Consider the following 26,626-nt stretch of genomic DNA (forward strand, 5'->3'; position numbering starts at 1 on the left):
CCATCCAGACCTTCCTCTCGCCTGGAGATCACAGAAGTCCTGGAGCTCCTGGAGCTGATAATTCCAGGCCTCTGGTGGCGGGCGGGCAGAAGAAGGATCGAGAGATGGAACCTGCTGCTCACCTTTGGATTTTCTTACAGATTTAGCCCGAAAACGGGAGGAAATGTAACAACTTCTCGGGCTTTCAAGTGCTAAATCCCCGATCTCGAGGCACGTTCTCCCCATTCAAGTCAAGTTCTCCAGGAAACAGGAATGTGGCGTCGCAGGTTGAGATCCTGGCAGACAGATGCGACACGCGGCCACGTTCACACATTACGATGACAGAAAGGGGTCACAGAAGGTGTGCCGAGAACATCACAGGCAGGAAAGGTGCCGTCGGCGCGTTTGACGTTCTCAATCTTTGCAGAAGAGATCAGAAGAGATGATGACAACAGTCGAACGCAAGAGGGCTGAACCTGACCCCCCCTCTCTCCCCCCGGCACCAAATCACAGCTTTCCACACTAATGGGAGCTCAGACTTGAGACTAAAGTCGAGTCAGGAATGTTTGCCGCTGCGCCACAATGCACTTTCATTCCCCTTTTACCCCAGCCTGGCCGTGTAAACATCCTGCAGGACTTCCTCATTCTGGCCCTGGAAAAACGAACAAGCTGAGGTGGCGAGTGAGCTCCATATTAACCCGGCCGAGGCGCTCCAAGCCTCTAATCACGCCACACTCCAACTGAACATTTCATTTCATTAAGACTTTATACCATAAGGGTTATTCCCAGAAAGCCCCCTTCCCAGAGAGGGACCGGCAGGAAAAAAGAGCCGTCTAAATATCAAAGGAAATCCGAGTGTAAGCCACCATTTTTGGGGATTGGGCACGACTTTGCCTCATCAATCCCTCCTCTCAGACTTGTGCAGACGTGCTGCCACATCCACCGTGACCTCTGACATAAGTAAAGACTCAAATGACTGAGTTGGATCCACGGAACTGGGAGCATCCGTTCATAAATATCACTTATTTAAAATAATTCAGGCATCGAGGAAGCCACAAAAACACGGACCCGGCCACAAATGGCCTTCAAACCCCTCACATCGAGCTCCGTGTGCAGGTGAGAACCTGGATCCTTTGCAAGCGCGGCCGGTCCGGGAAGATGTCTGGCAACAAAGTGTGCTTGGTGGGACAGGACGTTATGGGATGCTGTGATCAGTTATCCACAGAGACGTCAACAAAACAAAACAACAACAAAACAATGGTTGAGACACATCTGGCCATGTGCAGAGTCGCGAGACAAAGGCTGGGGGGCGTCGTTGTGCAGGTTTTTTTGGGGGGGGTTATTCTGAGGTCGGCTCACCTGTGACATCTGGGGTCTGAAATTGATCTCCTTCAGGTCCACCGATCCCGGGGAGAGGTTGTGCAACATCTGGCACAGGAGCACCCCGTCCCGAAGCGCCTGTGCCAAGTCGAAGACGGCCGCGGAGGGCCACACGACCCGGTGGTTCGGGGGCAGGACCTTGCAGTCTATCAACCACCGCCCGCATTGTCTCCACTCCTCCATGGCGAGGCTCCGGAGATCCCCCTCCTCCCAAAGTCAAGCGAGTCCTCGGTGATCGAGTGGTCGCCGCGCACCGGCCTGTACCTGCGCACCGGGGCTTCTCTTTTCACGCTTTCAGAGGCTCCGCGAATCTAGATCAGCAGCTCCCGCTACACGCACATCCCAGTCGCATGTCAGCTCTGCTCGTCGCCACAAAATCGAAATGGTGAAGCCTTGAAAGGGACTCAAACAACCCCGCCGGCTCAGCCGCTCCAGCGTCGACGCGAACACAAACCACGAGCGCGCTACGGGAATTTTCTCCTCTTCATCCTTAAAAACTTTTCCTCGCATATCCAGGAGAAAAGGCGTGTAGGGGAGGAATCACGGTAGCGGGCGGTAAAACAGCTGGATGCAGCGGTTTGTCACGGCTCGACTTGACTTCAAATGTCTCATATTTCTGCGGACCACTCTGGGATAAACGAGGAGGGGGAAACGGCGTTTCAACTCATTTGCATTATTTCCACAAGTCAAACAAAACTCCCCGGAAAAAAAACTCCCCTTAATTCCCAGAGAAATACACAACAAAAAAAAAGGCACAAAGCAGTACTTGTACCGGGCCGGGGCTGCCCCCGGTCCTCCAGAGTCCACAACAATGCTCTCCGGGGCAGCGGGAACGGGTCCCGAAGCCTGGGCTGATCTGCGTAATCTATCCGGTTACTTTGTTGTAGCGTGTTCCCGGCTTTGCTTTTCAGATTCCCGACTCCCTTCCGCCCCCCTCCTCCTCTCCCTCCGGTGTCCTCCTCCTTCCTCGCTTCCCCGTTCGGACGGAGGGGTTGGAACGGTCGCACCTCTGACCGGAGCGGCGCGGCGGTCCCTGGCGGCGGACGTGTCCGGGCGTGCTGCTCCCTGCCCCACGTCCAGGTGCTCCCACTCGCGAGCTCGCGCGTGCCCTTTGTTTGGAGAATTTTTTTTTTAATTTTTTTTTTTTAAGAGGCGAAGAGTTGAATCGCGCGCTCGCACTTCACCAAAGTGGCTCGAGTGTGTGAGCTCCAGACAGTCAGATTGGTTCCAGGGAATCTTTTTTTTAACTGTAAGTTGACTTTACGCCCTCTGATGGACGAATAAAACACAACAGAGACGGAGAGGCAGGGAAATAGGGTTGTAGCGACGTCACACCGGCACTCAGGTGTTACCGGCGACGCTAATTAAGGCCGCGTCCCATTTAGCTTTGAGTCGGGGTGCGACGGTTGTAGAGTTGGATCGGGGGGAGGATATGTCTAATTCGAACACACCCCTCATTATTATTCAATTTACCTGTATTCCATGAAACCTTGTCATGTCATTAAAACATTACGTAAGAAAAGTAAACAATTACAGCATTCACTTTCAAAACAATATTTACCTGTATTCCATGAAAGCTTGTCAGCAATGCAACGCGGAAATTAAAATATTGCTTAAGAAATGTTTCCTGGTTATTTGCATCCAGAGATTGAAAAAAAAAATTGTTTGAAAGAGAATGCTGTAATTGTTTACTTTAATTGACCTCACATTTATATGTGAAATATATTTAGTCTTACTAATTTGTGGGAAGGGCTTTAGACAATAGTACTTCAAATTTCGATTGTATGCAGAAATAGACTGAGTTCCGTCACTGCTGTTGCACCTACTTTCAGATCAAGTTGCAGCCCAAAATGTTACCTAAAATCACTACATTTGTCAGCTTTCTTCAGTGCGTTGCATGTGCATTGACACAAAATTGTTGCGGCAAACCACAAAGCTGCATTTTGAAGAGAAAGAGAGAAAAAATGTGCATAGTTTCTGTCCGCTTTCTGTGCACCACTGCTTATTTGTAATTGGTTTTGAGTTATGAGGGAGGTAGAGTCTATCCCAGCAGTCAGCGGGTAAAAGACAGGAATACACCCGCCTAGACAGATCTCCAGTCCATCACAGGGGACACACACACACACACACACACACACACTGATTTAAAGTCTCCAGTCCATTTAAAGTGCATGTGTTTGGTTTGTGGTTAAGACCAATTTCAACATTCCCATATGAAAAAGTAGAATCTATCATGCTTTGGATTTTAAAAACTTGATTTGCTCGGACAATAAATGAATAAAGACACCGAGACTTTGCTTTAGAAAGCAGTTGAAAGTGTTGATCATGGCTGTCAGGGTTGGCATCCAAGCTGCTTGTGTCAGTATAATGGTGTTATGGTTATGCTCTATTATTTATATTACCAGTATTTATATTTTTTTATATTTATGCTGGTTTCCCCTTATCAAGGCCAAAGCTGGGGAGGGAGGGAGGGAGGGAAGTGAACATTGCACTCTGTAGTCATTAGTTTCATGCTGACAGATCACTCCCAAATGCTTTGTTGTATTCATTTTAAAACCAGATCTGTTTAACATCAACACGCAGAAATGGTTTGACGTCTATTGTCCTCAACTTGTTCTTCGGGCAGATCCTCTTTCAAAACCACGGTCGGCTTGTTCCTGTTGGACATCTAAACAGGTTTCTGACCGGTTTTCTGTTCTCACAGGTTCCACTTTTATAACCGACGACAGTACCTGACCGCAGCATGCGTGTTTCAGATTAAAGCCAGGCCTCTAACCTCTAAACTACCCACGCGGTCTGTGGATCCCGGCCCATTCTCTGGCCAGCACAGTGACGTGAAGAATGCTGGGGTTTCTCAGAATAATCACCTCCTGCAGGGCTTCGCTTTGCTCCAGCTCCCCACAAACATTCAGCAGTATTAATCAGTTAATCATTTTTTTGTCAATGAAACCAGCGCGTCAGAGGATTATTCATTATTGTTTGTGAATCGTTTTGTCACATATCATCACTTTCTCATCATCGACTGTTCTCACAGGCCTGATATGCTTGACTAATGGATCTCTGAATGTGCTGCATTGTGAAGGCTCTTTCTTTTTATTTATGATGCATCAGCCTTTATTGATTGAACTGCAACTTTATACTCTCTCCATATGTGGCACTAATGATTTGTAACCTGGGGGTCATTAATAATTAAATGCCTTTTTTGTTGTATGGAATGAACTTCCTCGTGTTGTAGAACCGGATCTGCATGGCATTCCTGCCACAAACATGCCGTTCTCAGCGAGCAGTTATGGTGAAGAGAAGCAACGCTTTAATGCACGTTTGGTTGCAGATTAGACCAGGCAAAGACTCTTAAAGGATCATCTCAAACCTTACGGGACTGGAGCTGCTCAAATGGCCATTTGCTAGCCTTCTTTATATTACGCACTCTGTGATGCACAAATGGTGTTGGCTTATGGAGCCTCACGACCTCTTAACCTCTAAAAAGCTTTGTAGTGTCCTATCAGCCTAAAATATGGCTCATAAATCTTTAAGCAGATTGTGTTGCCATGCACAGACCTATTAGAGATCACAACATAAATGGCACATATGAGTTTCTCTGATTTTTGTTGACTTCGTCTTCCTTCTACATGCTTTAATTGAGGCGAGGCCGTTTATTGTGCCCTCATGTGACGTCTGTCCTTCAGTGTGGGAGAAGAACCATCTGCCCCCAGAGAGGCATGAATCAACATCACCACCGCCCCGCACGACGCTTCACAGAGATGTGGCTGTCGCCTTTTCACCGCTGGTTTGCTCTGTTCTGAGCGACGGCCAGATGTGGCAGAGGTGAGTAGATGCCGCTGATGACTCGCGCTCCGAGGTTTTTGGATGTCATAAGAGGAAAATTCAACTGACATATAGTATAACATGTCTCCCAGCAACTGCCTGCACAGAATATACTTCCTGTGTGTTCTTGGATTTGTGTGGCATCTTTTTATGAAGCTTATGAATATATCTATTTCATATATATCTATATAATAATATATCTATTCTTTTATATGTAGTTTTGTCTTAAAAAAAAGACTATATGATGCATGTGTACTCTGAGTCTGTCGTTCAGGGAAAGCCCATTAAATCTAGGGATGGACACGAGTGCCACCTGCTGGTATAAGGGTAAAATGCGTGCCAGTCGGTCAGTATACAGTATCAAGAAACACCCAGAGATCACTCATCCTCCTCACTTCAAGTATAAATAAAGCTCTAGTGGAGTGTGGAAGACAACAGTTTGAGACTTTGGGTGTGTAAAATTGCTCTCTGCATTTGGGTTGATTCCCTAGCACAGCAATCACTATTTAATTATAGTATATAATTATAGTATAATACTCGACTTATTGCAATAACTAAAACCTTCAAAAGATCAAGGATTACAAAAACCACTAAAATGTCTCTTTGCTGAGAATTTATAGTGTGTGGTGACTATAAAGCTGTCAATTGAGAGAGTAAGTAGCCTGGAGAATTTAATTTTCCATTAACAAATATAAAAATAAACACATTTAATGCTTTTAGTTACAAAATCAGTAATAAATTAAAACGACACAGTCAAGAGTCGGATTCTGAACTGGAGTCCGTGGAGCTGCACGAGGAGGATGTGGAAGAGCTGCTGCAGCCTGACTGAGATGCAGCCTGATTGCTTCTCTCTGGATAAAAGAAAAAGAAAATATGTCTAAGGGGTGAAACTGTGCACATTACCGCGGTAACGCGTCACACTTACTCTGAAATCTCTTAAACTTCTGATGCAGACATTTCTTCACGTACTGCTGAAGCCGGCGCAGCGTGGACGGCTTCAGCACCTCAAAGTCGATCTCTATCTCGTCTGGGTTGGTCTCGCACATGGAGGGCTCCAGCGTTTGAATGATCTGCACCACGCGGCCCAGTTTCTTGCCAGGTAGACGGTTAATATCCAAGCTCAGCTGGTGCTTCTCCTCGTACGTCAATGGAAGACATTTGTTATCGGGATCCCAGGTTTTTAACTTGCAAGGACTCCTGGAATTCATAACACAACGTTCCAAATCTGCAACACTGGTGTAAAAGCAGACTTCTTCAGTCGTGTAAGCCCCGCCTACCCAGGGTCAGAGGTCGGACTGCCTCTGGTTTGCCTGTCGGTTTTGCTTTCATCATCCTTTCTCTTTCTTTTATTCACGGGGACTTCAGAGATGGCAGCAAGGTGATCAGGCACAGCTTTAACCTGGAGGGGGTCCAAATGAGTCGGTGTCAGTGCCTGAAATGTTGTATGCTAACCCAGACAACATCCCAAAATTTGCCGTTCTGCGATTTGGGAGGCAACAATGCAGCAGATAAAATCCCTAACAGTCTGCTGAGGTCAAAATAGTCGCGTTCCCAACTGAAGAAAAGGCCAAACGTACCTGTTCTGCACCCACCTGTTCTTGCAACTCAGCAAGTCGGGTGGCGCCTTCCTCTGTCAAGTCCGATTTGCCGAAAGCGGCCGTCTGCGCCTGTCCTGTGCCTGTTGGCTCATCTGGAATCTTCGCAAAACTCTTCTCAAATACACCCTGAAGCACACAAACGCAGAGTTTAAACTGGATAATGGCACGAAAATCCCCGATTTCACTCCACCAACGGGTGAAAGTTAAAGCCCACCTGCAGCTTTTTGGCGTGTGCCACAACCTCCAGGTGGGAGGGGTTGTATTTGTAGCAGTTGGAAAAAATCAACTGCACATCTGCAGCAAAGCTGTCAGCGTTGGGGTACTCTCCTCTATCCAGCTTTCTCTGCAAATGCATAAAAGTTGTCAGCCAACGACCCCCCCCAATTATTGAAAACTAGATGATATTTAATTGCGTGCGTCTGTCAGTGCTACTTTGACCGTGCTCAGGTCCATGGGGTGTTTGATGATGTCGTGGTAATCGTTTAACTGCAAGGCTACGGCGTCGACGGGCTCGTAGAAGGGCCAAGCATAGGCCGCGTGCTTCTTGGACAGCATCTCCTTCAGGATGACGTTGCAAAACTTGAGCCGCTCGCTCAGGCCGTGCTCTGGCTTGGGCGGCTCCTTCTCCTCAACGGTCTTCTTGGGCTGATTGTTGACCCGGCCTGATTTCCGCAGCGACCTCTGGTTCTGTGAGGGACTGCTCCCGCTGCCAGCTGTTGGCGACCCGCCAGTGCTGGTCTGCTGCTTCGTTGGAGTGGTGACAAAAACATCTGTTGTCAGTTTCACATTCAGATTGTCGGTGGCACCACCAATGGCGACTTACTTTTGGCAAAGCTGCCTGTTCCCCATCCGCGCTGGACGTGGTGGTGCTGAGACCGGCCCGGGGCGGAGAGCTCAGGGTCGAGGGAGCTGTGGTCACACTTGCGTTGTTTTTCCCTTCACATCAAAACACACAGATTTGTGTCCGTTTTCCATCCAAATGGCGTTCCCCGCCTCTCAATTTCCTACCTGAAGCATTGCCTTTTTTGCCCTTTCCCTTGGCTACATAAGGAAGAACCTCCACTTCCTCCTGTGGCATCTGAGCAACTTTCTGCAGGAAGATCTTTTCCAAAGTGAGCGCCATCAGCACTATGTCATCTGTAGGCTGAAGCAGAGCGAGACTTGTGAGCATCCATTTCCCTTGGGCTCCAGAAGGACGGGAGCGTCTCCCCACCTTGTTATAAATGTAGCAGTTGGTGAACATGGTGTTGAAGTCTTGCAGGCATTCACTCGCGGTCCAATAGTAGTTGTTCTCCAGGCGTTTCTTAATGGTTCCCAAGTCCATGGGAGACGTTATGATCTTGTGATAATCCTGAGAAAGCAAGCCAACAGTTTAATCGCACATCATCAGCACGGTCTAAGACATTAAAAAAAGTCTCCAGTCAAGTGAAACATCATTGACGACAACGACACCAGTTGTAACGATCTCTCATTAGTCATGCGGATAGCTTTGGTTTAATTTCACTGGTTTCTAAGGAATCTCATTTTAAAACACTGATAATCCCTCTCTGGAACTGAAACTCATTAAGAAACACATTAGGGACCATGTATGAAATCATCCCCATTACCGAAGTTGATGCAGTTTTACTTTGTTAATTAACTGCTGATTAGTACAGAGAAGAGGAAAGTCATGTAATACAGAATAATGAATATTTTAGCACATTTGAAGGTGACTTGTTTGAATCCATGTGGGCACGAAGTTTGCACAACCTTACATTCCCCTGTTGCGTTGGGTGGTTTTGATGCAGTTGTGTCGAAATTTGGGTTGTTTTTAAACATAAGGGAAAAGAGCAAACTACAAAAAAATAGAAGGATTTTCAATATTTTTTGTCATTTTGTACCAAAATGAGAGTACATCGTTGCTGCAAAGAAATTAAATAATAGTAAAGAAACATGAAATCTGTAGCTTCAAACCTGTTGATTCTACAATACCTCAATGGAAGCAAATGGCTGCGGACTAAAAACCTTAATATTTACACGCCAGCAGCCCTGTTCCAAGTAAATATGATAATTGGCAGCCACGATTATTAGATTACAGATGTTTAAACAATCGGATTAATCCACTCTGTGCTATGCCGCAGACACGGACTCTCACTGAAAAGAGCTGTTTGAACTCCTCTGGCCACGTCGCTACACAAAGACGGGATCATTGGTTCGAAACTCACTGCCAGTCCCAGGCCGACGGCATCCACGGGCTCGTAGAAAGGCCAGGCGTAGTGGTGCCGCCACAGGGATTTGACCACTATATTCTGCATGTACTGCAGCTGGTTGGTCCTGCGCCCCGGCTTGTCGGGGTTCTCTACCTCAGGAGGTGAAGGATTCACCAGCTGAGCGCCTGACTCTGCGTCCGCTGGCATGGCGACGGCAACAGGAAGTGGCCGACCTGCAGATAAACACAGCCTCGGTGGGTGTCCTTTTCTCCAGGAATTCTAGTGCTCGGGCCTACAGGTGTGTTTAAATTGTTGAGGTGACTCCAGGCTCATACTTTCATATCAAGTAAACGTGACCTGCCAAAGCAGAGGAAAGACGTAAATGATATTATGTATGCTTTGAAACATATCTTATTGTTGCAATCTGCTTTGGCACATTTTTATTGATGTCTACATTTACATAACCCCAGTAATTGGGAATTAGTCTGTTTGAAGACGTTAGGGCTGAAATGTTGTTTACGCAATGACATTATTATTATTATTGTCCTAACTTTAAAACTTTGGCCAATATTGGGGAGGGCAGATTTTCCTACGCAGAACTTTCTGGTTGCTGACAGGGTAATTACTTTCACTTTATATACCCCAAATTACGAGCAAACACAATAAATATAGGGATTACACGCATTGAATTTGTAAAGAATGCATTTTACTAGAAAGGTGACGCTGAAATCCAACTATAACATTATATAGCTCGAAGCTAACTTGGCTAAACACCGGCCAGAAAAAGGCTGAAGTCACGAAACGGTCACAGGGAAGCTAGCGTCAAAAGTTCAACACTGTTGACAACACACGGAGGAAATTTAGACTTTAACACCGCCGCCACCAACAGCTTTTAACGGCCGTGACTACCGCCGCAGTTTTGCCTTCAGAGCCGAGCAAAAGTTTTCCAAACGGAGCAAAGTTACCTTGAAGCTAACGCACTACGTTGCCATGATTAGCCGTCCCAGCATGTCTGCAGACGCTGACGAGACCGAAATCAACAAAGCGGCACAAGTGGAGTTTTGACCAACCCAGTTGTTTAGAAAATGTTTTCAGGAAGACATGTTGGGACGAGGGCGTAAAGAAAGCTCAACCTGGGAAATGTGTCTACTAACATGAGCTTGTTTAGCGATGACAGAATACGACGTCCCCGACGACACGGCAGGATTTGTACATGCTAAAATTGTTTATATTAAAATATAAGCGCTGCTAAAACACTCCCAACGCTGCAGCCTACTCCGCTTTTTCATAGGTTCACTGACAAATACACCGAGTCAAACAGCGCCCCCAGAGCCTCGGAGGACCTAACACATAGGCGAGCCAAGTCTGTTTTTTTTCCACCACCTTTAAAGCCTACTAAATATAGTGAACGCGAAACATATACGAGGCATTGTGTACATAGCTTACAATTAAAAACATAGACTTAGAATTATTATCCAATATGGCAGCATGTGTTTCTAAATGATATAATCATTAGAAGATTGATTTATTGTAGCATTACTGTAGTCCTATATCATCGTTGTTGTTAAAGATTAACTATTACCGGTACTAACCGGCAGTTGTAGAATTTCCGGTGACATAAATTTCAATTGCCTTTCATTCTTCTTGGCCCTCGTTGTTTTCCGTTCGTTTGGAGGTGGCGCGCATGCGCACCAGCCGAACAGCCACCCCTCGACCACATTCCCCGCGTCTGCTCGCAGCCAAATTTCCAGTTGATTAATGCCCGCTCTGCGGTCGTGTGAATAAATATCGGTGTATATTTCAGTCCAGTCTTTGCGAAGAGTCACTTTGTGACTGTGAAGCTGCTCTGAATCTCCGTAAGTATCGATTTTTCTCTCGTTCTTCATTGTTTAGGCGCGAGGGCCGCTCCGTGGCAGCGGCTCACTCACTTTGTCAACAGCATCAGTGCATTTTAAAAAAGACGGCTAGGCGACCACAATAACACCATCTCTTAGGTTAAATAACTGTCTTTTATTGTTATTTTGACAGGTGTCGATTTTGGTGTCAGTTGGTACATTGAACTTCAGTATGGATGCTCCGTAATGTGAAGTCCTTTGTTTGATTTTAACATGTTTTGCTTTGCAACCGGAGCTCATGCTAACAGGCTCGAACAGCGACGAGCAGCTTTAAAAAATCATCATTTATGAGCATCAAAAATGTCGGAATGAGTTCTCCAGTACATCCTAACCGCAAAGAAGCAAGTAGTGGTTAAGAACCTAAAGATTAGCTGAAGGAGCCCACATCTATATCCTGTCAAGGTTTCGGATTATGCGAATTTAATGCAGAACACCGACAGAATAGGATGCAAATATTTCCTCTCCTGGTGATTCCAAATCGTTCGTGGATGGTTTACAAATAGCTGTAATATTCCAGATCACCCTCAATATGAAGTTAGGAGTCTAAATTTGGCGTAAGATCTATGGCAGATTCTTTAAAATGCCTTAAATGTGTAATCAATGCAAATTGCACGCATGCGCATTTGTTAGAATATTTCTGAGTTACAGTGCACTTACTACTTGATGAAAAAATATTATGTCCTTGTTGTTTCCACATTTCATGTCAATTGTCCTTAAAACAAAATGATATAATCCCCCCTTTTTCTGCTCTGTCAGGATCCTTCCTAGTAGATGCTCATTACTTCACCATGGCAACAGAAGACAAAAAGGCTGAGACCGACTCGAAGCCCCCGGTGGTCCCTTCAGCATCTGCCAGCCAAAGCAAGGTTTGCCTTTCATTTATGCCTGATTTTTGGGTTTAATTGAAGCAAATGTAAACAGGGTGTGGAAAAGTTTGCATGTAGGGTTGGTTTTAAAGTCGCCACACAGCAGGGGAGGCTTTTTGACAGCTGCTCTTCTGACTCTGACTTACAGTCTGCGCCTGCCAAACCCAACTACAGTCTGAAATTCACACTAGCGGGCCACACTAAAGCCGTCTCTTCTGTCAAGTTCAGCCCCAACGGAGAGTGGCTCGCCAGCTCCTGTGAGTCCTCTGACACTCTGGGGCAATCAATTCATGCACCAAAGTATTAATGATCATTTCATTTTCTAAAATTGGTATTTTGTTCCATGTGAAAACTAAAATTAAGCTGTGACTTTTGTGTAGCTGTAAGCAGTAATAGTTTGTGCGCAAAACAACCTCAGATCAGTAAAATCTTTGGATGATGTCATTATTTACAGTCGTCTTTCTTTTTTTTTTTGCTGTTTACAGCTGCTGACAAACTGATCAAAATCTGGGGGGCCTATGATGGCAAGTTTGAGAAAACTATCTCCGGGCATAAACTTGTGAGTACATGCTTTATTCATTATATGACGGATGTTGTTAGCATGGACTATTGGCTTCATTTTAACGTGCATCTCTAATGAGCGCTGACATACACGCAGGGTATATCTGATGTGGCCTGGTCCTCTGACTCCAACCTTCTGGTTTCTGCATCCGATGACAAAACCCTGAAGATCTGGGACCTCAACTCGGTAAGAGCAGATGGACTCGAACCACAGCAGCAGCTTCTCCCTCTCGCACTGTTTCCCATCATTTGAGTATCCCGCATATGGGAGAGAAAATGTCTTAAAGCTCTGGTGTTTGGTTCCTTTAACACACACTGATACAGATATTTCTGTTATGTGACACCGGTGGTGGAATATTAGTAGTGATATGTGCACAGCTGGCCTCAAACATGCCTGGGACATGTGTCGGAGGGTGACGGCATCTGAGCTCAGTTCTGTGCAGAAGGATGGAGGCAGACCAGCAGCTCTCTGACAGGAAGTCAGGAAAATCGACTCCTCAGAGGTCCAGCCAAGTTCAACAAGTTAACGTCAGTCAGAAACTGCTGAGCCAGAGACGGTTCACTCACCAGGAATGTGAGAAAAAGACAGCGAGGCTGAACGGCATCTTGAAATAATCCTGGTCACTGAACAGGACTCTTTTTCCTGCTTGGGTCTCTGTTCCCGACCCGGACGGGTGCTCAGTGTCTGTGCTGCTGTGTCTCCGCTCCAGGGCAAGTGCTTGAAAACGCTCAAAGGTCACAGCAACTACGTCTTCTGCTGCAACTTCAACCCCCAGTCTAATCTCATCGTGTCGGGATCGGTGAGTGGCGGCGCCGGCCGCGTGCCCGATGGAAAGCAGCTGTGAGACGCCGCGGGAGAGCGACATTTATGTTTGTTTCTCTACCCCCCCCCACAGTTTGACGAGAGCGTGAGGATATGGGATGTGAAAACCGGGAAGTGTTTGAAAACGTTGCCGGCTCATTCCGACCCCGTCTCGGCCGTAAGTTTTGGACTAAATACAATCCGTGGCGGCGGAGGGGCGTGTGCTGATGTGTCTTTACCCACAGGTTCATTTCAACAGAGACGGCTCACTGATCGTGTCCAGTAGCTACGATGGCCTTTGGTAAGAACCAGCTGGTCCTTCACTTGAACTTTGGTTGGTTACTTATTGAGCATGTTCGTATTTCCCTCACCGTGCGCTGTTAAAGTCATATTAAAGTCATGATTCTACTGCCATATTAAAGGTCGGAGCCGCAGATCCAGCTCCAGACGCCTTTTCTAGAGCCCAGATAGCTTTGTTTATGATCTAAATGTTGCAGCGGTTCCTTGGAGAACTGTCGGACTTCCTGTGGATGATAGAAGAGAACTGTGGAAGCAGTTCACTGACACGTTGTCAGAGTCTCCCCAATAGTCAATAGTCCCCAACACTTGCCTCACATTAAGCCAAGCATGGAGGTGGGCCCATCCTGCTTGGGTGTTCCCATGTGAGGATAGTTCCCTGTTCTGGATTATAAAACCTACTGAGCTGCTTTGGCCGGATGTAAAGCAGCTCTTTATGCTTTAATATTAAAGTTGGCTCCAAATGGCTGCAGTTGTTCCTGCAGGAAGTTCCGCTCTCATCAATCGGATTTGTGCGGTCTGTGTAATCCACTTACATTTGTACCAGCGCCCCCTGCTGGTCAGCATCATTACCAGGTGCAGAGAGGTTTTAATTGGTCGATGGTTTTTAGGTTGTTGTTTTTTTAATTTTCAGAAGATCATGGAATCATTTTAGGTCATGATGCCGTTCCAGGCAGGTTTTTGATGAATTCATTGATGCCCTCGTCACTAAAGCTCATGTAAAACGCTGCTACATAAGCTGCTCTGGACGTGTAAAACGCATCCCTTGTAGTGTTATGACACCTTTTATTCACTTGTCTTGTTAAATCTGGGCTCTTTTTCACGTGTTAGATATGCGTGGCTTGATCAATCATACATTTTTAATCATAAAAGCCCACTGCAGCCTTTGTCTCGCAGACAGCGTCGTTAGTGATCATTAAAAAAGAAGCAAGCTCGGCCAGTTTGTCTGGTATCATCCACGCACGGATGTGTCGCACTGGATTTCTGAGAGTGTATAGTGTATTGTTACAGTTTTTTTTAACCTGTGAAGTGTTGACTGGTGTATTTCTGTCCCCTCCCAGTCGTATCTGGGACACGGCATCAGGACAGTGCTTAAAGACACTCATAGGTAAAATCCAAATCAGTGATTAGCGTCTAAAAATGGCCGTCACCAATAATGTCAGAACTGTCAAAGGCTGTAAAACTGTCCTCTCTGCGTGTTTCTGTGGTCAGATGATGACAACCCTCCAGTGTCGTTTGTCAAATTCTCCCCCAATGGGAAATACATCCTGGCCGCCACGCTGGACAAGTGAGTATGGATTTCCGGCGCCCTGACAGTTCCCACCAGCAGATGGCGCCATAGTGCCGAACTTAACTGTAGTTGGGCTCATACAGTACGTGGTTGTGGGTTTTTCCGATTTTACTGCTGGCTGTGAACATATTTATGCTGAATTTGCAGCACGCTGAAGCTGTGGGACTACAGCAAAGGAAAGGTGCGTGTGGCATTTTACTGTGCAATGTAGAATTACTCGATTACCAGGAACGTTTCAAGATTATTTCTCTCTGAATGCGCCAGTGCTTGAAAACCTACACGGGCCATAAGAACGAGAAGTACTGCATATTTGCCAATTTCTCCGTCACCGGCGGGAAGGTAAGCTCCGCCTCCGCTGCGGTAGGATGGTTTTTGGTGCGTGTGAAGCTAACCCTGTGTCCTGTAGTGGATCGTGTCGGGCTCCGAGGACAACATGGTGTACATCTGGAACCTGCAGACGAAGGAGATTGTGCAGAAACTGCAGGGCCACACAGGTAAAGGCACCAGCCCCCGCTGCTTCCCAGCATCGCCGTGTGGCGTCTGACCGTCTCTTCTCTCCACAGACGTCGTCATTTCAACCGCCTGCCACCCGACAGAGAACATCATCGCCTCCGCCGCGCTAGAAAACGACAAAACCATCAAGCTATGGAAAAGTGACTGCTAATCCCTCTTGTTCCCCCCGATCTTTAGCTTCATTTGTTTTTTTCCTTTGTACATTTTTTTTTTCTACATTTTAAGAAAAGAGGACTTGTTTTCTAACAGAGAGCGCCTGCAGGACGCCACGCAGCTTTCAGACGACGAAGTTGAACGCACACGTTTCATTGTCTCTCTGGGAAAGTTGTAACATCCATGTTGGTCATGCCTGCTTCTGAAAAACATGGATTTCTTGTCTTTTACAATAAATGTAATGGTTATTTTGGACTGTCTGTATTTTTTTCCCCGTTCTTGGTGTAGTGCTGTCCGAGCAAACTTTCTGTAGAAAAACTAAAGATCATTTTATTTATTCCCTTCTTTGTTCGTCAAATGACAGGATAGATGTTGAATGGGTTGAGTTTCAGTCCTAAACCTTTATTTTGACCACCAGTTCTTACAAAAAAAAGCCAACGACTCCAGTTTTGTGTTTTTGGATTTGTACAAATGTGTTGTGGTCTGATTATTTGAGGTGTTTCTCATCTGCTGCCGCAGCCCGAGTGAATAAAAAACGTTTTCGTACGTTTGGCAGCACCGAGTTGATCGTCTGTGATGTCACCACACAGAAGTGAGTCCAGCTCCTGTTTTGAATATTTCATTTTTTTTAATAAGCTTTTTGTTTTTTCTGTCCATGAAAGAACATCAGAACAACCCACATAGAACAGATGACAAAATGTAAATCTCCTTTTTTCTTCTTTTTAAAAAATAGACAATAGTAATGAAAAGACAATCCCGTCCTGCAGCGACGGGCTGGAAATGGCAAAGAAAAGGCGACGGTTACTGAGGCGCCAGAGCCCGACTTCAAAATCAGGATGGCCTCTTGCCTCGTGGAGTCCGCTCTCCCATACACGACAGAACAACAGAAAAGAGTACACAAGCCATGGATAAAATTACCTTTGTACAAAAATAGATCTCTTTCCTTCCCCCCAACTTGAGCGTTTTGCTGTTTAAGCGACAGAAAGCAGTGATTGTGTCACGAGCTCAGGCAACATACAGTTCAGAGGCTTGAAAAGTCCACCTACATTTGTCTTTTTTTTTTCCTTTTTGAGGTCACATAAATGCTGTGAAGAAGCTGGTTCTTTTCAGTTTGGAGCTGCTGGTTGGTTTTGTTTGTTTCTTTTTTTTACAAAACTTTTTTATTTCTTTTTTTTAATTTTAAAATCACTAAATAAAGTGACCAATGGTGGTACTGGTTGGTGTGTGGCGTCTTCCTCTCCCAGCCTTGGAAATGGATGAGAAACAGATCTGTCGATATATATCTAGAAATATATACACATGTACATATGAACAAAATAGATAGTTTTGTGTTGTGAAGCCATCTGTGTGTGTGTGTGTGTGTGTCCCGTCTCCGCATGGTGAGTTATGCCTGCTTTTGTGTCCCCGGTGGGGGAGATTTGACATCAGCTTTATGGCTTTAGATCTGTGCCGCCAGTTACTGACCACTTTGATAAGGAGAACATGGAGCTGAGTAATTCATTAAGGTTCAAAAACCTTCCTGTGTGCATAAATTCAGGAAAGAAAATCTGTAAACACGGCTCAAACTGTCTCCGGGATAATCTCGTGTGATTATAATTGAACTCAATCATAACACCCTGATAGACCAACAGAGAATGCAGTTATTGCTACTGTTTCTACAATGTTTTTTGAAGGACGTGAGTCTGTCTTCCGCCTGCTGCAGCGCTTCTGCTCCGCCACTAGAGGGAGTCGTCGACTCTCCAATGGTTCCCACAGCGCTTCCGAGAATTTTCCAGCTGTTCTGTCATAAATGTCACAGTGTTGCTCCCAGCAGACTCCCGGTGACATTTGGGAGCTGACCACTTCCGATTCATCTCCCTCAACTTTAGGAAAGGAAGGAAAAACAGGCGACCGGACCTTCCTGGATGATTTTTAACTGATCCTCTCAGATTTTAGTATTTGTACCTGGCTGCCACTGATTAGGGTCATGACCTCTGCGGCGTCCTGATGGTGCCACTGAAGATGCTCCAGTGAGAACAGATTCCATTAATTGGAACCAAATTGAAAAGTACAAATCTGCAGGCCAACACCAGTAAAGCCACCCGGCGCTGCTCTGCGGGTTCATTTAAAATTTAAGAGTCACATTAAAAGCAGAACGAGTTGGATTCGCAAGGCGGCGGTTTGTAAACACAACATTTACAGTTTCTGCCCACCAACGCCACCTGCGGGCCTTCCGCCCTGCCCTCACTGGTTTCAGCTGGTGGTATCGCACCCACAGCCCATAAAGATGTTGTTTAGTATGAGAATCGTGTGGATTTTATTATTTTACGATTTATTTACTATATTATATTATTATTTTATTGTTTTCCCCACTGAAAGCCATTTTACTGGGCCTGTCAAATAAACAATGTAAAAATTCATTAAAGGATCGGTGTCGAGTCATCAAAGTTCATCGTTCCTGCCCAGCAAAAAATGTTTTTTTTTGTCTTTCTGACATGAAGATCTGATTGAAACTGTTACATTATCTACACCAAATGCAGCCAGGAAGTGAAGGTGGCACGTTGGGGACCCCCGCACACCTGAGATTAACCGTCTTAATTCATGGGAGGGGGAATGAAACAGCATTAAAGCTTTTCTCGTCATATCAGTGTGTAAATAAAATCACCGTCGCATCCGTTTTATTACCATTAGCTTCAAGTTTGCTCTTATTCTCTGATACCGAAAACTCCGACCGACTGTTTCATCAGTTCGGAACGACTGTGAGACATATGGGAATGGTCCTGGGGGGACGAGCAGAACTCCTGGTCACCCATACAGCCGCCACACAGCTCAAAAAGTGTATCGGACCTGTGGGCTCCATGGGCGATCTTTGGAGATGCACTCAATGCATAGTTGAAACAGCAGCCGCAGCGTTTACAGAAACACGGAGAGGGAAAGAAAAGCAGAATAAGGACACAAAAGCTGATTTCTACACAACATGGAGATATTTAACATTTCAGTTCCACTTGATTGACACTTGGTTGTCTGGAGAAGTGCAGAGCAAGAGAGAGAGAGAGAGAGCTCGTGTGCATTTGTGTCTCTCAGAGCATTCATAAAAAACTAAAACCCGGGGTGGGGGGGGGCGTTCCTGGAGCCGACTTCCACCTCCGACATTGAATGCCAGCTCTCCGTTTCCCAACCCGACGCCGCCGTCGTGAGCTTAAGTGCCGAGTAACGAACAAAACAAAACAAACGATGGCTCCGCGGCAGCGGCGAGCGCTTCTCCCAGGCGCCGTTGAAAGCGTCTCAGGAGGTGAAGGCCGGAGGGAGGATGGACAGAGGTAACTGTGCGTCGCTGCCTTTGAAATCAAAACGACATCAATACTGTATACGGTTGTAACCAGTCTGAACAGATATGAGGTGTTGCGTTAGAACAAAAAGCTGAACAGAGGGGTTTCTGAGCGCTGAGGTGTGGACGGTGCGCTGAAATTCACATCAAAACAGAGGTGGGGGGTCGATGGGGGGGTGCAGGACGACTGCGCGGGCCGCCCCAGTTGCTAGGCTGCAACAGAGGCCCAGCCGAGCCGCTGGTGTCTCCCCAGGGCGCCGCGGAGCGTAAAGCTAATGTCCGGCGATTTCCACAGCCCCCCTGGTGTGAGGGCGATTGTGCGCGAGTCCTCCCGGACTCGTGGGGCCGGCGGCCCGCTAGTCCCGGCTGATGCACAGTGATCATCGAGTAAGACGCGGTTGTAGTTGCTGAAGCTGGACAGAGACCTGAGTTCTTCCACGCTTTGAGTCCTCGCGGCCGCGCGAAGCCCAGCCCCGCCGGAGCGGAACGCGCACTCCAGCGACAGCTAGTGCAAGGTCCACCCCCCCACCCCCCCACCCAAAGTTCAGTCCCCAAAGAGGGCGCGATTGTCCCGACTGTTCCGATGTGGAGGAGCTGAACGTTCCGCCCGGCGAGGGCAGGAAAAAGCGAGGAGGAAAACGATGGCTCAATGTGTTCCTTCCCCTCCTGTCCGACCTCTTGTCAGTCCGTCTGTCTCTCCTGTTGCCACGTAATTCATATATATATACACATACGTATATATTTACATATATATGTATGTGTATATTTCTTATTTATATATTTTTACAAGGTATAAAACACAACCATAGATGCTGATAGTGTTCCTAAGGGAGGCGAGGGGGGAGTGAGGGGATTGCTGGCGGGTGGTTTTTCTGTTTTTTTTTAAAGAGTTCCGATCCAATGCCAAGCGAGGGATTTCGGGGGGGCGGGGGGGGGGGGGGGGGGTAAGGGAGAGCCCCCTCTTTCCCATTATGTCATTTGATGCGGGGCCTCCAGCATCTCCATGAGGAAGGTGTCGATGGGCGTGTCTCCGATCAGCTTGAAGAAGAACAAGTGCTCGAGGCACTTGAGGCCGATGGAGCGGAGCGCCGGTAACCGCAGCAACAGCTTGGCGAATCTGTCGGAGACGGAACAGGGGTTGTACTGAGAACGCATGAAAAGGGTTCGGGGGGGGGACAAGCTGCAGCTAAATGAATTCAGAACTCTGCTTACTCCTCCAGCTCAGCGCCCATCAGTGTGTGTGTTTAATGTGACGGCTGACATGTTATTTCTGTAAATACACCCTGCCAGGACGTGCACGCTGTGCACGCTGTGCACTGTGGGTTTGCATCCATACCTGCCAGGCTGTTCGGGGTACTTGTGTTTGCAGTAAGCCTCTAAAGATGCGTACACTTTCTCTCGCAGAGCTTCTACCTCGCTGGGGTTGGACAGGCCTTTAGAGTCTGCGGAGACACACAAAACATCATTCAAACATCAGAAAGGACAACAAACCCCCTACACACACACACACACACACGCACACAGGGGCTCCTTCTGCGCTTCAGAATGGAAAGCAGAGATCTGCTAGCTTACAAGTTGAGTTTTCACCCCGGGGGCTTCCCCTCAGACGTGTGTCACCGCATCCTGGGTTCGTCCAATTAGGACTTTAATCTGAGCTGCTCCAATTTAAGCTCCACAAGAGAATTCATGGCTGATTAAGGGCACAAACGCATCGGCGATTAACGTTGGATCCACAAGTGATCGACGCTGAAAGGCCGTTTGTTGTAAAGGGCTGGACTGTGGGAAAGGAAAGGACACCCCCCCCGCCCCCACAAACCTTTGATTTTCCAGTCCGGCCCGTCTAGTGAACCCCTAATTAACAAGGAACCGGGCCCAGAAGTGAACCGGGCCTGGACGCAGCCTGCGTAACAGAGGATCAGTGTGTCTGGACCGAGCGGTGGCCCCCGGGGGGACGGACAGAGTCATTAAGGACCAGGGTCACCACACAGACGTGGCCCTAATTCAAAGAGCAGCCCACCGGCGATGGCGATCACACGCGAGTCGAATTATCGCCGAACCGGTCTGCACTCGGCACGAACTCCAGCAGCGGAAGATTCACGAGGTCAAAGCGACACCTGATGCAAAAAACGTCCGATCCGGAGCGTAAATCTGGCCATCGGAACCTGTCGGAGAAGCTTTTAAGGGCTCATCTAAAACACATGGCGGTCCGCCGCTGCAATCCTCCATGTGTGCTAAGCAGACTCCCAGCAGAAGGACGCCACATCCACGCCCCCCCCCCCCCCCCCCGCCATCGCCCCAAACACCCCGGCAGCGCCCGGCGTTTTGGTGAAAGGGAGTCTTTGTTGAGTCAATTTTAACAGGAACAGGTGAGTAGATGCAGGAACAGAGCCTCCGAACAACAAGATTTGTGTCCTCGTGTCCCCGTCGTGTGTACGGCGTCTTCTCACTGGAAGAGGAAGGAGAGGGAGACGCCGCCGCACGCCGGAGTGGAAGTGGGAGCGCCGCTGCTGCGCGACATCGCAGCCTCACAGTCACACACATGCTGTTCATTACCTGGGTTGAAAAGGACAATAGCTCGAAGACACCCCAGTTCCGTCTTATCCATCTGCATGTCCCTCATCTTCGACACCAGTTCTGTGAGCACTCTGTAAACACACACACACACACACACACACATCTAAAGTCATTGGTGTCTAATTGGTACGTTCATCCAGCTGGAATCTCTCAGGAAAAGGAAGGCAGGCGGGCGTCCTTCGGAAAAGCTAACAAATGCTGCGGCGTAATTATATTTGGAACGGGGGTTTTCAGAAAAGGAAAGCCACCGAGTCGACACGGGCTGTAATCTAAAACCAGCGCTCCCACTGGCGGCGCATGACATCACTGGGGGGGAGTGTCAGCGCGTGGAGCCGCTCGAACTCCTCACCTCCCCTTGACTGGGTCACACCCTCTCCGCTCCTTCTTTCCCTCCCTGTTCGGTCTCTTTCCACCCCTCCTCCTCTGCTCTCCCTCGGATAGTAAAGTCAATTGTGGCTCTTGGCTCATTCTAATTCAATTTGCTCCGAGGAGCTAAAAAAAATTTGGGGGATGGGGGGGAGCGGGGGAAGAGACCGGGGCATTTAAGTTAATCAGCCTCCTCATTTATATGGTGGAGACAGAAAGAGGAGTAGATAAAGAAACTATCGGCTCTCGGGATCTTAATGCTTGCCACAGTTAATAGCCGGAGACGGAGCGTGTCCCGCGGCCCCCGACGATCAAGCACAAGGGGGCGGTGGCGGGAGGGGGAGGGGCTGAATTGAAAAAGCAGAGGGGATGCATATGCGAGAGGAGGAAGATATAAAGGCTTCGGGAGGACTCTGGGCTATTGTGGCCACCTTTCAGGTGAGTTCTCGTGCCTCTGCAGCCACATGTCACGTCCCAGATCATCGTATCTAATCTGAGACATCAGGACAATCAAATCCACAGGACTTTCCTGCGGAAGCCTGACGTCTCTCTGACGGTCTCGGGGATGGATTTTTCTTTTGCTTTTCTTTCTGCTTGACATGAGACGCGCACAAAGTGCACGGAAAGCGGTCGATACGTAGTCCTTCTTCGACGTTTCCCCAAACACATTCTGACATGATGTTTAGGTGTTGGATTTACTCTTCTACCAGTTTATTAACAGAAAAACAGGCTTACTGATTGAAGTAAATAGCATTTAAGTAGTAACTTAGACACACTGAGTGGCTTTAGTCAGTAATAAAGATTAAACTCATGATTATGCTGACTGTGCTCATATTGAGCCACAATATAAGGGAGTATTACTAATTTATTAGCTAATTTAAATAATGTTCCCTATGTGTTATTAAAACCTGACTAAGCTGTAATAAAATTTCCATGAGGCTCATGTCAATACAAACATAGACCAAAAATCCAGTGGATGCTTATTAGAGATTCATACAGCGCAGATTGATAATTTATTAGCATCACTAACACAATCACAAACTGCTTTAGCCCGTCTTTATGCTTGGAAATTCCAAGTATAAGTTGCAGGAAGTAGATGTTAAATTATTCATCGACGCTTTAAGGAGAAATAAAAATTCTAATAAAATACTAAAGAATGTGGAGATGTAATCTGAAGGCTGCAATTCTGAATGTGGCCACAGTAGAGTGGGTGGCGCTGTGATGATGACCTGTCAAAGATGGCTCCCACTCCAGCGCTGTGGGCGCTGTTGCGATGAACGTGCAGCCCCGTCGCCAGCAGGATCCCGTCTTTAATCCCTATCGAACGGTGCGAAAATGACGCAATGAGGAGTTCATTCCAACCTGCGGCAGAAAGGGGGAGGGATTGGGGAGAGGCATGAAAAACAAGCAAAGCGGGCTGAAGTTCACACACCATTTAGGCAAAATGAATCTGACAACTAGGGGAGGAATTCCAATGAATCAATTAAGCTGCGCGGTACCAGCGTGCGGCTCGCTCCTGTGCGGGCATCGGGGGTTTTACCCAGACGTTTGAATGGTGCTTTCGGAAGAGACAGGCGTGTAAAAGGGATGAACCGCGCCTGCCATCGCGATAAAGACAACGGGCTTGATGGGAATAAGCAGGGGCTCGACATGGAGCGCACTGGAGACACAAGACGCCGCCTCCTGAGTGACAGGGCTCCTTTAACTGTTCTGCCTGGCAACACCCGCCTCTTCTCCCCTGAGTCGAGTCGGGTATGAGTGAAGCCGGGATGCTTTTATCTGTGATACAGCAGAACTAAAGTGGTTATTTATAGAAAATCTGCGAGCTGAAGAGAGGCGAGCTCTCCAGAATAATGTCTCTCTCCACCAGGCTCAAATCTAGCCATCATTGTATCAGTTAAGGATGAATGATACGAGGAGCTTTTGTTAAATGTGGGGAGGGGCTGTAACAGCACTTTTCCCTTAAGGGGGATTAAGAAAAAATAACGAATAATGTGATGCGAATTGTCCCAAAAGTGATGGTGGCAAATGGAAGGACTCTTACATAATAATTATAGTTATATATTATAGGCTCACAGTTTTTTCCCCTGCAACATCAGTTATCTGACCATCTTGAAAAAAGGGATTCCAGACAGAAAATCAGGTATTATAATCTGAAATAATGACCATCAATATGGAGCAGAAGAGCTCAAATGTAATCACCAGGCTTTATCTGCATCATCTATCATCAGGATTCAGCTGTTGAATGCTAATAAAATAAATTACACAAAATTGTGGGGATGAAAAGACATATTTCCATTTTAAAAGATTTTGAGCAACGTACGGAATGTGGCATCACATTTAGCTAGCTTGCTAAATGTATAAGCACTAGTTGCTAAAGCAGTGGCTTAATTTGTCTTATGAACTGAAAATAGACTCAATGTGGTTGTACAGATCTTTTATTAGCTTTGACTTTGGGTTTATCGTGTCAACCGGCTGGCCTCATCTTTGTAATGTTTGTTTAAATACTAGCGGTTCCAAACTCTATAAGTTAGCTGTGAGGGAGATTTTTTGTGTTTACTTCTCAGTGCTGGCTGCATCTGTCAGTCTAACTCTTACTTAGCACTGTATTAAGTCTGGGCTTAACTTTGAGCAAACGCTGACGTACCTGCTCGTAGAAGGATGACCTGATCGTCTAGTGCCAGCTCGGAGAAGTGAGGGATCCTCTTGGCCCATTCGACCAAGGTAAAGAGCTGTTTGTCAGCCGCCTGACAGATGTTCGTCACTGGATCGTTGGGCTGCAGGGAGACATGAAAGCAGATGCGACTCAAGGATTCAGAAATTCGTGGGAAGCGTGAAAATGACAGCGTGCCCCATCTTTGTTTATAGTCTACATGTCTGTTAGCCAAGAGCCTGGTGTCACCCCGGAGCACCTATCAGCACGTTCACGCCTCTGTGAACGCTCTGCTGTGAATAATATCCTCAAAAGAGGAGCGAGTAGGAAGACAAAACAAACAGTGTTTCTGCCACAGCTCGGGGAGGAAATACCTGCGGAGAGCTGCCGCTGAACAAACGACTTCCACCAAACAGACCTGCTCCAGGGACCTTTTAGTCCGTGTACAAATCAAGCGTGCGGACAGCTGGTGGACCTGGCGGGAGCCTACCTGCCTCTGCGCAGAAACTTCACGACATAATGAGCACTCAGAGGCTCGAAAGGACCTCGCCGCTAACAAGAATGCACGCCACTTTACCGTCAGGTCACTGACGTGTGCCTGGTTTAAAGCGTGCACATTTTAAGTTCAAGTCGCTGCGTTCAGAGCTAATAAGGAATAATGCTGAAAGTTGATTTCTTCTCGCCTGCGGGGGAATGTGTTGGTGGCAGAGATGGATTCTAATGCAAAGTACGCCACATAATCGACTCAACAAAATGCAAATCCATCTGTGCAACAGGGAGGAAACGCTACAACACTGTCACCTCCTGCTAAGTCATTTAGCATCATCCCAGGAGTACCTGATTGTGCATCAACAAAGAATTTGTGCGCACGCTTTGCATAATGTTCAAGCCCAGTAAACATCCTCAAATTCTGCAGATCCCCGCCTGAACTTGCACCCTGACGAAAATCGTCTCAAACTTCTCTCCGACTTGCTTCTGCGAATCCCAGTGATCGATGCTAAAAGCTCGGAGGATCCTGACATCAACCGCAGCTCTCAAGAGAAGATTAGCTGGAGATGAAGGAAGACGCATCCCTCCGCTCACAGTCTCCTCTTATAAAACGGAGGCCAAAGACGGCTCCTTCTCCTCCTCCAAGTTCCCTCCCTGTGGTGTGAAACTCACACTGACTGTAGAGTATCACAGATATGAAACTTCAACCAGACACAAAGCTTACTCTGTTTTGAAAACTGCAAGATGTCTTTTTTTTTTCCTTCGGGGAAAAAAGAAAACAGGCATCCTATGAATATTTCAGCATTCGATCTCCGTGGGAGACACAGACGACACGGCTGAGTGCTGCTTTGAAATGCAATTGTCTTTTTTAATAAGAATGAGTAGTTAAAACACTCAGATTTGTCTAAAGTCTTCCAAAATGTAGCCCTAACTGAAACGGAGAATAAAGCCGGGGCCTGCTCGGGCCCGCGTACGTCCCAGGGATCTCATTAAACACGGCGAGTCTCATGAATGTTGCATGGCTATCTTAGCCGTGTTTACACTGACCTCCTTTCCTTGCCTATGTCTGCTGACGAGGGAGGCGAGCTCGCGCTCTCATGCCGCCATCCTCGGGCATGGCGTTACTGTACTTATTGTCCACGTCAACAGCATTTAGGACGCCATCGCGATGCTCCAGCGTGTGACGGAGCAACACAGGCCGTGGGCTATCTACTGATTCCAGGCTAAGGTGCAAGCACACTGGCCACCCAGTCAATCACGCCGACAACCTCGAAGGAAACGCCAGGCTTGCACACAGCTCTATGAAATTTTGATCACTTGCGAGTCAAAGGTTTCCCCCTTCAATTTTTCATTATTCAGCTTGATCCAGAATAAACTTGCATGACAACTGAGAGCAAATTGGGTACTCACAAAGACCGGTATGAAAATGACGCGCTGAAGTGTCCCACTTTTTTTCTATTAATGGGGGGGGGGGGGGGAAGAACCCGTCCTCAGAAAATTGGATTGAGGATGAATCATCAGTCGCGCTTTAAAAAAAAAGCAACTTAGTCATGCAAGTCGGTCGCAGGAATACTGCAAAGACAAATGCGAGGAATCCAAAGGTGTTTAATGAAAGACAGCAACACCCCTTCCCCTCCTTCATTGAAGCCTTCTGCCTGACTGCCTCAAGTCAAATTACTCACGCCTGTTTAACTCGTCTGCAAGGCCGCAATGAGATAAACACCCTTTATTCAGGTTGGCCAGTCCCCTGCCGTTAGAGGGTAGCGGCGGCCTATTCATGATGTCCTCTCATGGTCAGGGCCATGTCATCAATTACAGCACGGAGACCTCGTGGGGGCTGTGGGGGCCGCCTGCGTGCACAGGAGGGGAAGCTGTTGGGGTTAGATAC

General features: G+C 47.2%; 4 protein-coding genes and 1 long non-coding RNA gene across 20 annotated transcripts in view; 2 read left to right on the plus strand and 3 right to left on the minus strand.

Annotated features, from left to right (window-relative positions):
* Positions 1-2,548, minus strand: part of vav2 (vav 2 guanine nucleotide exchange factor) — a 118,835-nt gene extending 116,287 nt beyond the window's left edge. For 2 of the 7 annotated variants that reach the window (XM_029837195.1, XM_029837194.1), the window contains exon 1: positions 1,339-2,548. In XM_029837195.1, the coding sequence (XP_029693055.1) occupies positions 1,339-1,542 (204 nt within the window). In that variant the 5' untranslated portion in view covers positions 1,543-2,548. The remainder of the gene's footprint in view (positions 1-1,338) is intronic. The other 5 variants (XM_029837192.1, XM_029837191.1, XM_029837196.1 and 2 more) reach the window with 3 other exon arrangements.
* Positions 2,518-9,038, plus strand: LOC115250131 (uncharacterized). The gene is made up of 3 exons (XR_003888687.1): positions 2,518-2,608; positions 5,046-5,184; positions 8,903-9,038. It is a non-coding gene; the product is annotated as an uncharacterized lncRNA (long non-coding RNA).
* LOC101061782 (bromodomain-containing protein 3-like) lies at positions 5,839-10,275 on the minus strand. 8 transcript variants are annotated; one of them, XM_011604501.2, is made up of 11 exons: positions 10,126-10,275; positions 8,987-9,328; positions 7,996-8,133; positions 7,791-7,926; positions 7,606-7,718; positions 7,215-7,526; positions 6,997-7,125; positions 6,762-6,908; positions 6,462-6,583; positions 6,110-6,381; positions 5,839-6,035 (listed from the first exon to the last, which is right to left on the minus strand). In XM_011604501.2, the coding sequence occupies exons 2-11, from the start codon at positions 9,176-9,178 to the stop codon at positions 5,938-5,940; spliced, it is 1,659 nt and encodes a 552-aa protein (XP_011602803.1). In that variant the 5' UTR covers positions 9,179-9,328; positions 10,126-10,275; the 3' UTR covers positions 5,839-5,937. The 8 variants fall into 8 exon arrangements, with proteins under 8 accessions (XP_011602803.1, XP_011602805.1, XP_011602804.1 ...); XM_011604503.2 differs by having other exon boundaries at positions 8,987-9,204; positions 10,126-10,270; XM_011604502.2 differs by having other exon boundaries at positions 8,987-9,204; positions 9,937-10,255.
* Positions 10,276-10,643: 368 nt separating this feature from the next.
* Positions 10,644-15,904, plus strand: wdr5 (WD repeat domain 5). Its single transcript, XM_003965144.3, has 14 exons — positions 10,644-10,827; positions 11,623-11,732; positions 11,881-11,989; positions 12,218-12,291; positions 12,391-12,480; positions 13,004-13,093; positions 13,190-13,273; positions 13,341-13,396; positions 14,454-14,500; positions 14,605-14,680; positions 14,831-14,864; positions 14,948-15,022; positions 15,090-15,177; positions 15,247-15,904. Exons 2-14 carry the CDS (start codon positions 11,655-11,657, stop codon positions 15,345-15,347), a joined length of 1,002 nt encoding a protein of 333 aa, XP_003965193.1. The 5' UTR covers positions 10,644-10,827; positions 11,623-11,654; the 3' UTR covers positions 15,348-15,904.
* Positions 15,905-16,516: 612 nt separating this feature from the next.
* The window catches only part of rxraa (retinoid X receptor, alpha a), a 72,060-nt gene continuing 61,950 nt past the window's right edge, over positions 16,517-26,626 (minus strand). For 2 of the 3 annotated variants that reach the window (XM_003965153.3, XM_011604506.2), the window contains exons 7-11: positions 24,244-24,373; positions 22,826-22,958; positions 21,210-21,301; positions 19,993-20,098; positions 16,517-19,773 (exon numbers count right to left, since the gene is read on the minus strand). In XM_003965153.3, coding sequence (XP_003965202.2) covers positions 19,626-19,773; positions 19,993-20,098; positions 21,210-21,301; positions 22,826-22,958; positions 24,244-24,373 — 609 coding nt within the window. In that variant the 3' untranslated portion in view covers positions 16,517-19,625. Of the gene's footprint in view, positions 19,774-19,992; positions 20,099-20,930; positions 21,302-22,825; positions 22,959-24,243; positions 24,374-26,626 lie in introns of those variants that run through there. The other variant, XM_029837216.1, reaches the window with a different exon arrangement.

Source organism: Takifugu rubripes, chromosome 6 (assembly GCF_901000725.2).
Source record: "Takifugu rubripes chromosome 6, fTakRub1.2, whole genome shotgun sequence".
Taxonomy (NCBI): domain Eukaryota; kingdom Metazoa; phylum Chordata; class Actinopteri; order Tetraodontiformes; family Tetraodontidae; genus Takifugu; species Takifugu rubripes.

Bases quoted from the DNA above. Each gene is read 5' to 3' on its own strand.
- wdr5 (XM_003965144.3), top strand. From the start codon at position 11,655: ATGGCAACAGAAGACAAAAAGGCTGAGACCGACTCGAAGCCCCCGGTG. The intron at 13,397-14,453 runs GTAAGAACCAGC...GTCCCCTCCCAG, and splicing joins AGTAGCTACGATGGCCTTTG to TCGTATCTGGGACACGGCAT. The intron at 15,023-15,089 runs GTAAGCTCCGCC...TGTGTCCTGTAG, and splicing joins TCTCCGTCACCGGCGGGAAG to TGGATCGTGTCGGGCTCCGA.
- LOC101061782 (XM_011604501.2), bottom strand. From the start codon at position 9,178: ATGCCAGCGGACGCAGAGTCAGGCGCTCAGCTGGTGAATCCTTCACCT. The intron at 7,719-7,790 runs GTAGGAAATTGA...TTTGATGTGAAG, and splicing joins CAAAAAAGGCAATGCTTCAG to GGAAAAACAACGCAAGTGTG. The intron at 6,584-6,761 runs GTACGTTTGGCC...GACCCCCTCCAG, and splicing joins AACAGGTGGGTGCAGAACAG to GTTAAAGCTGTGCCTGATCA.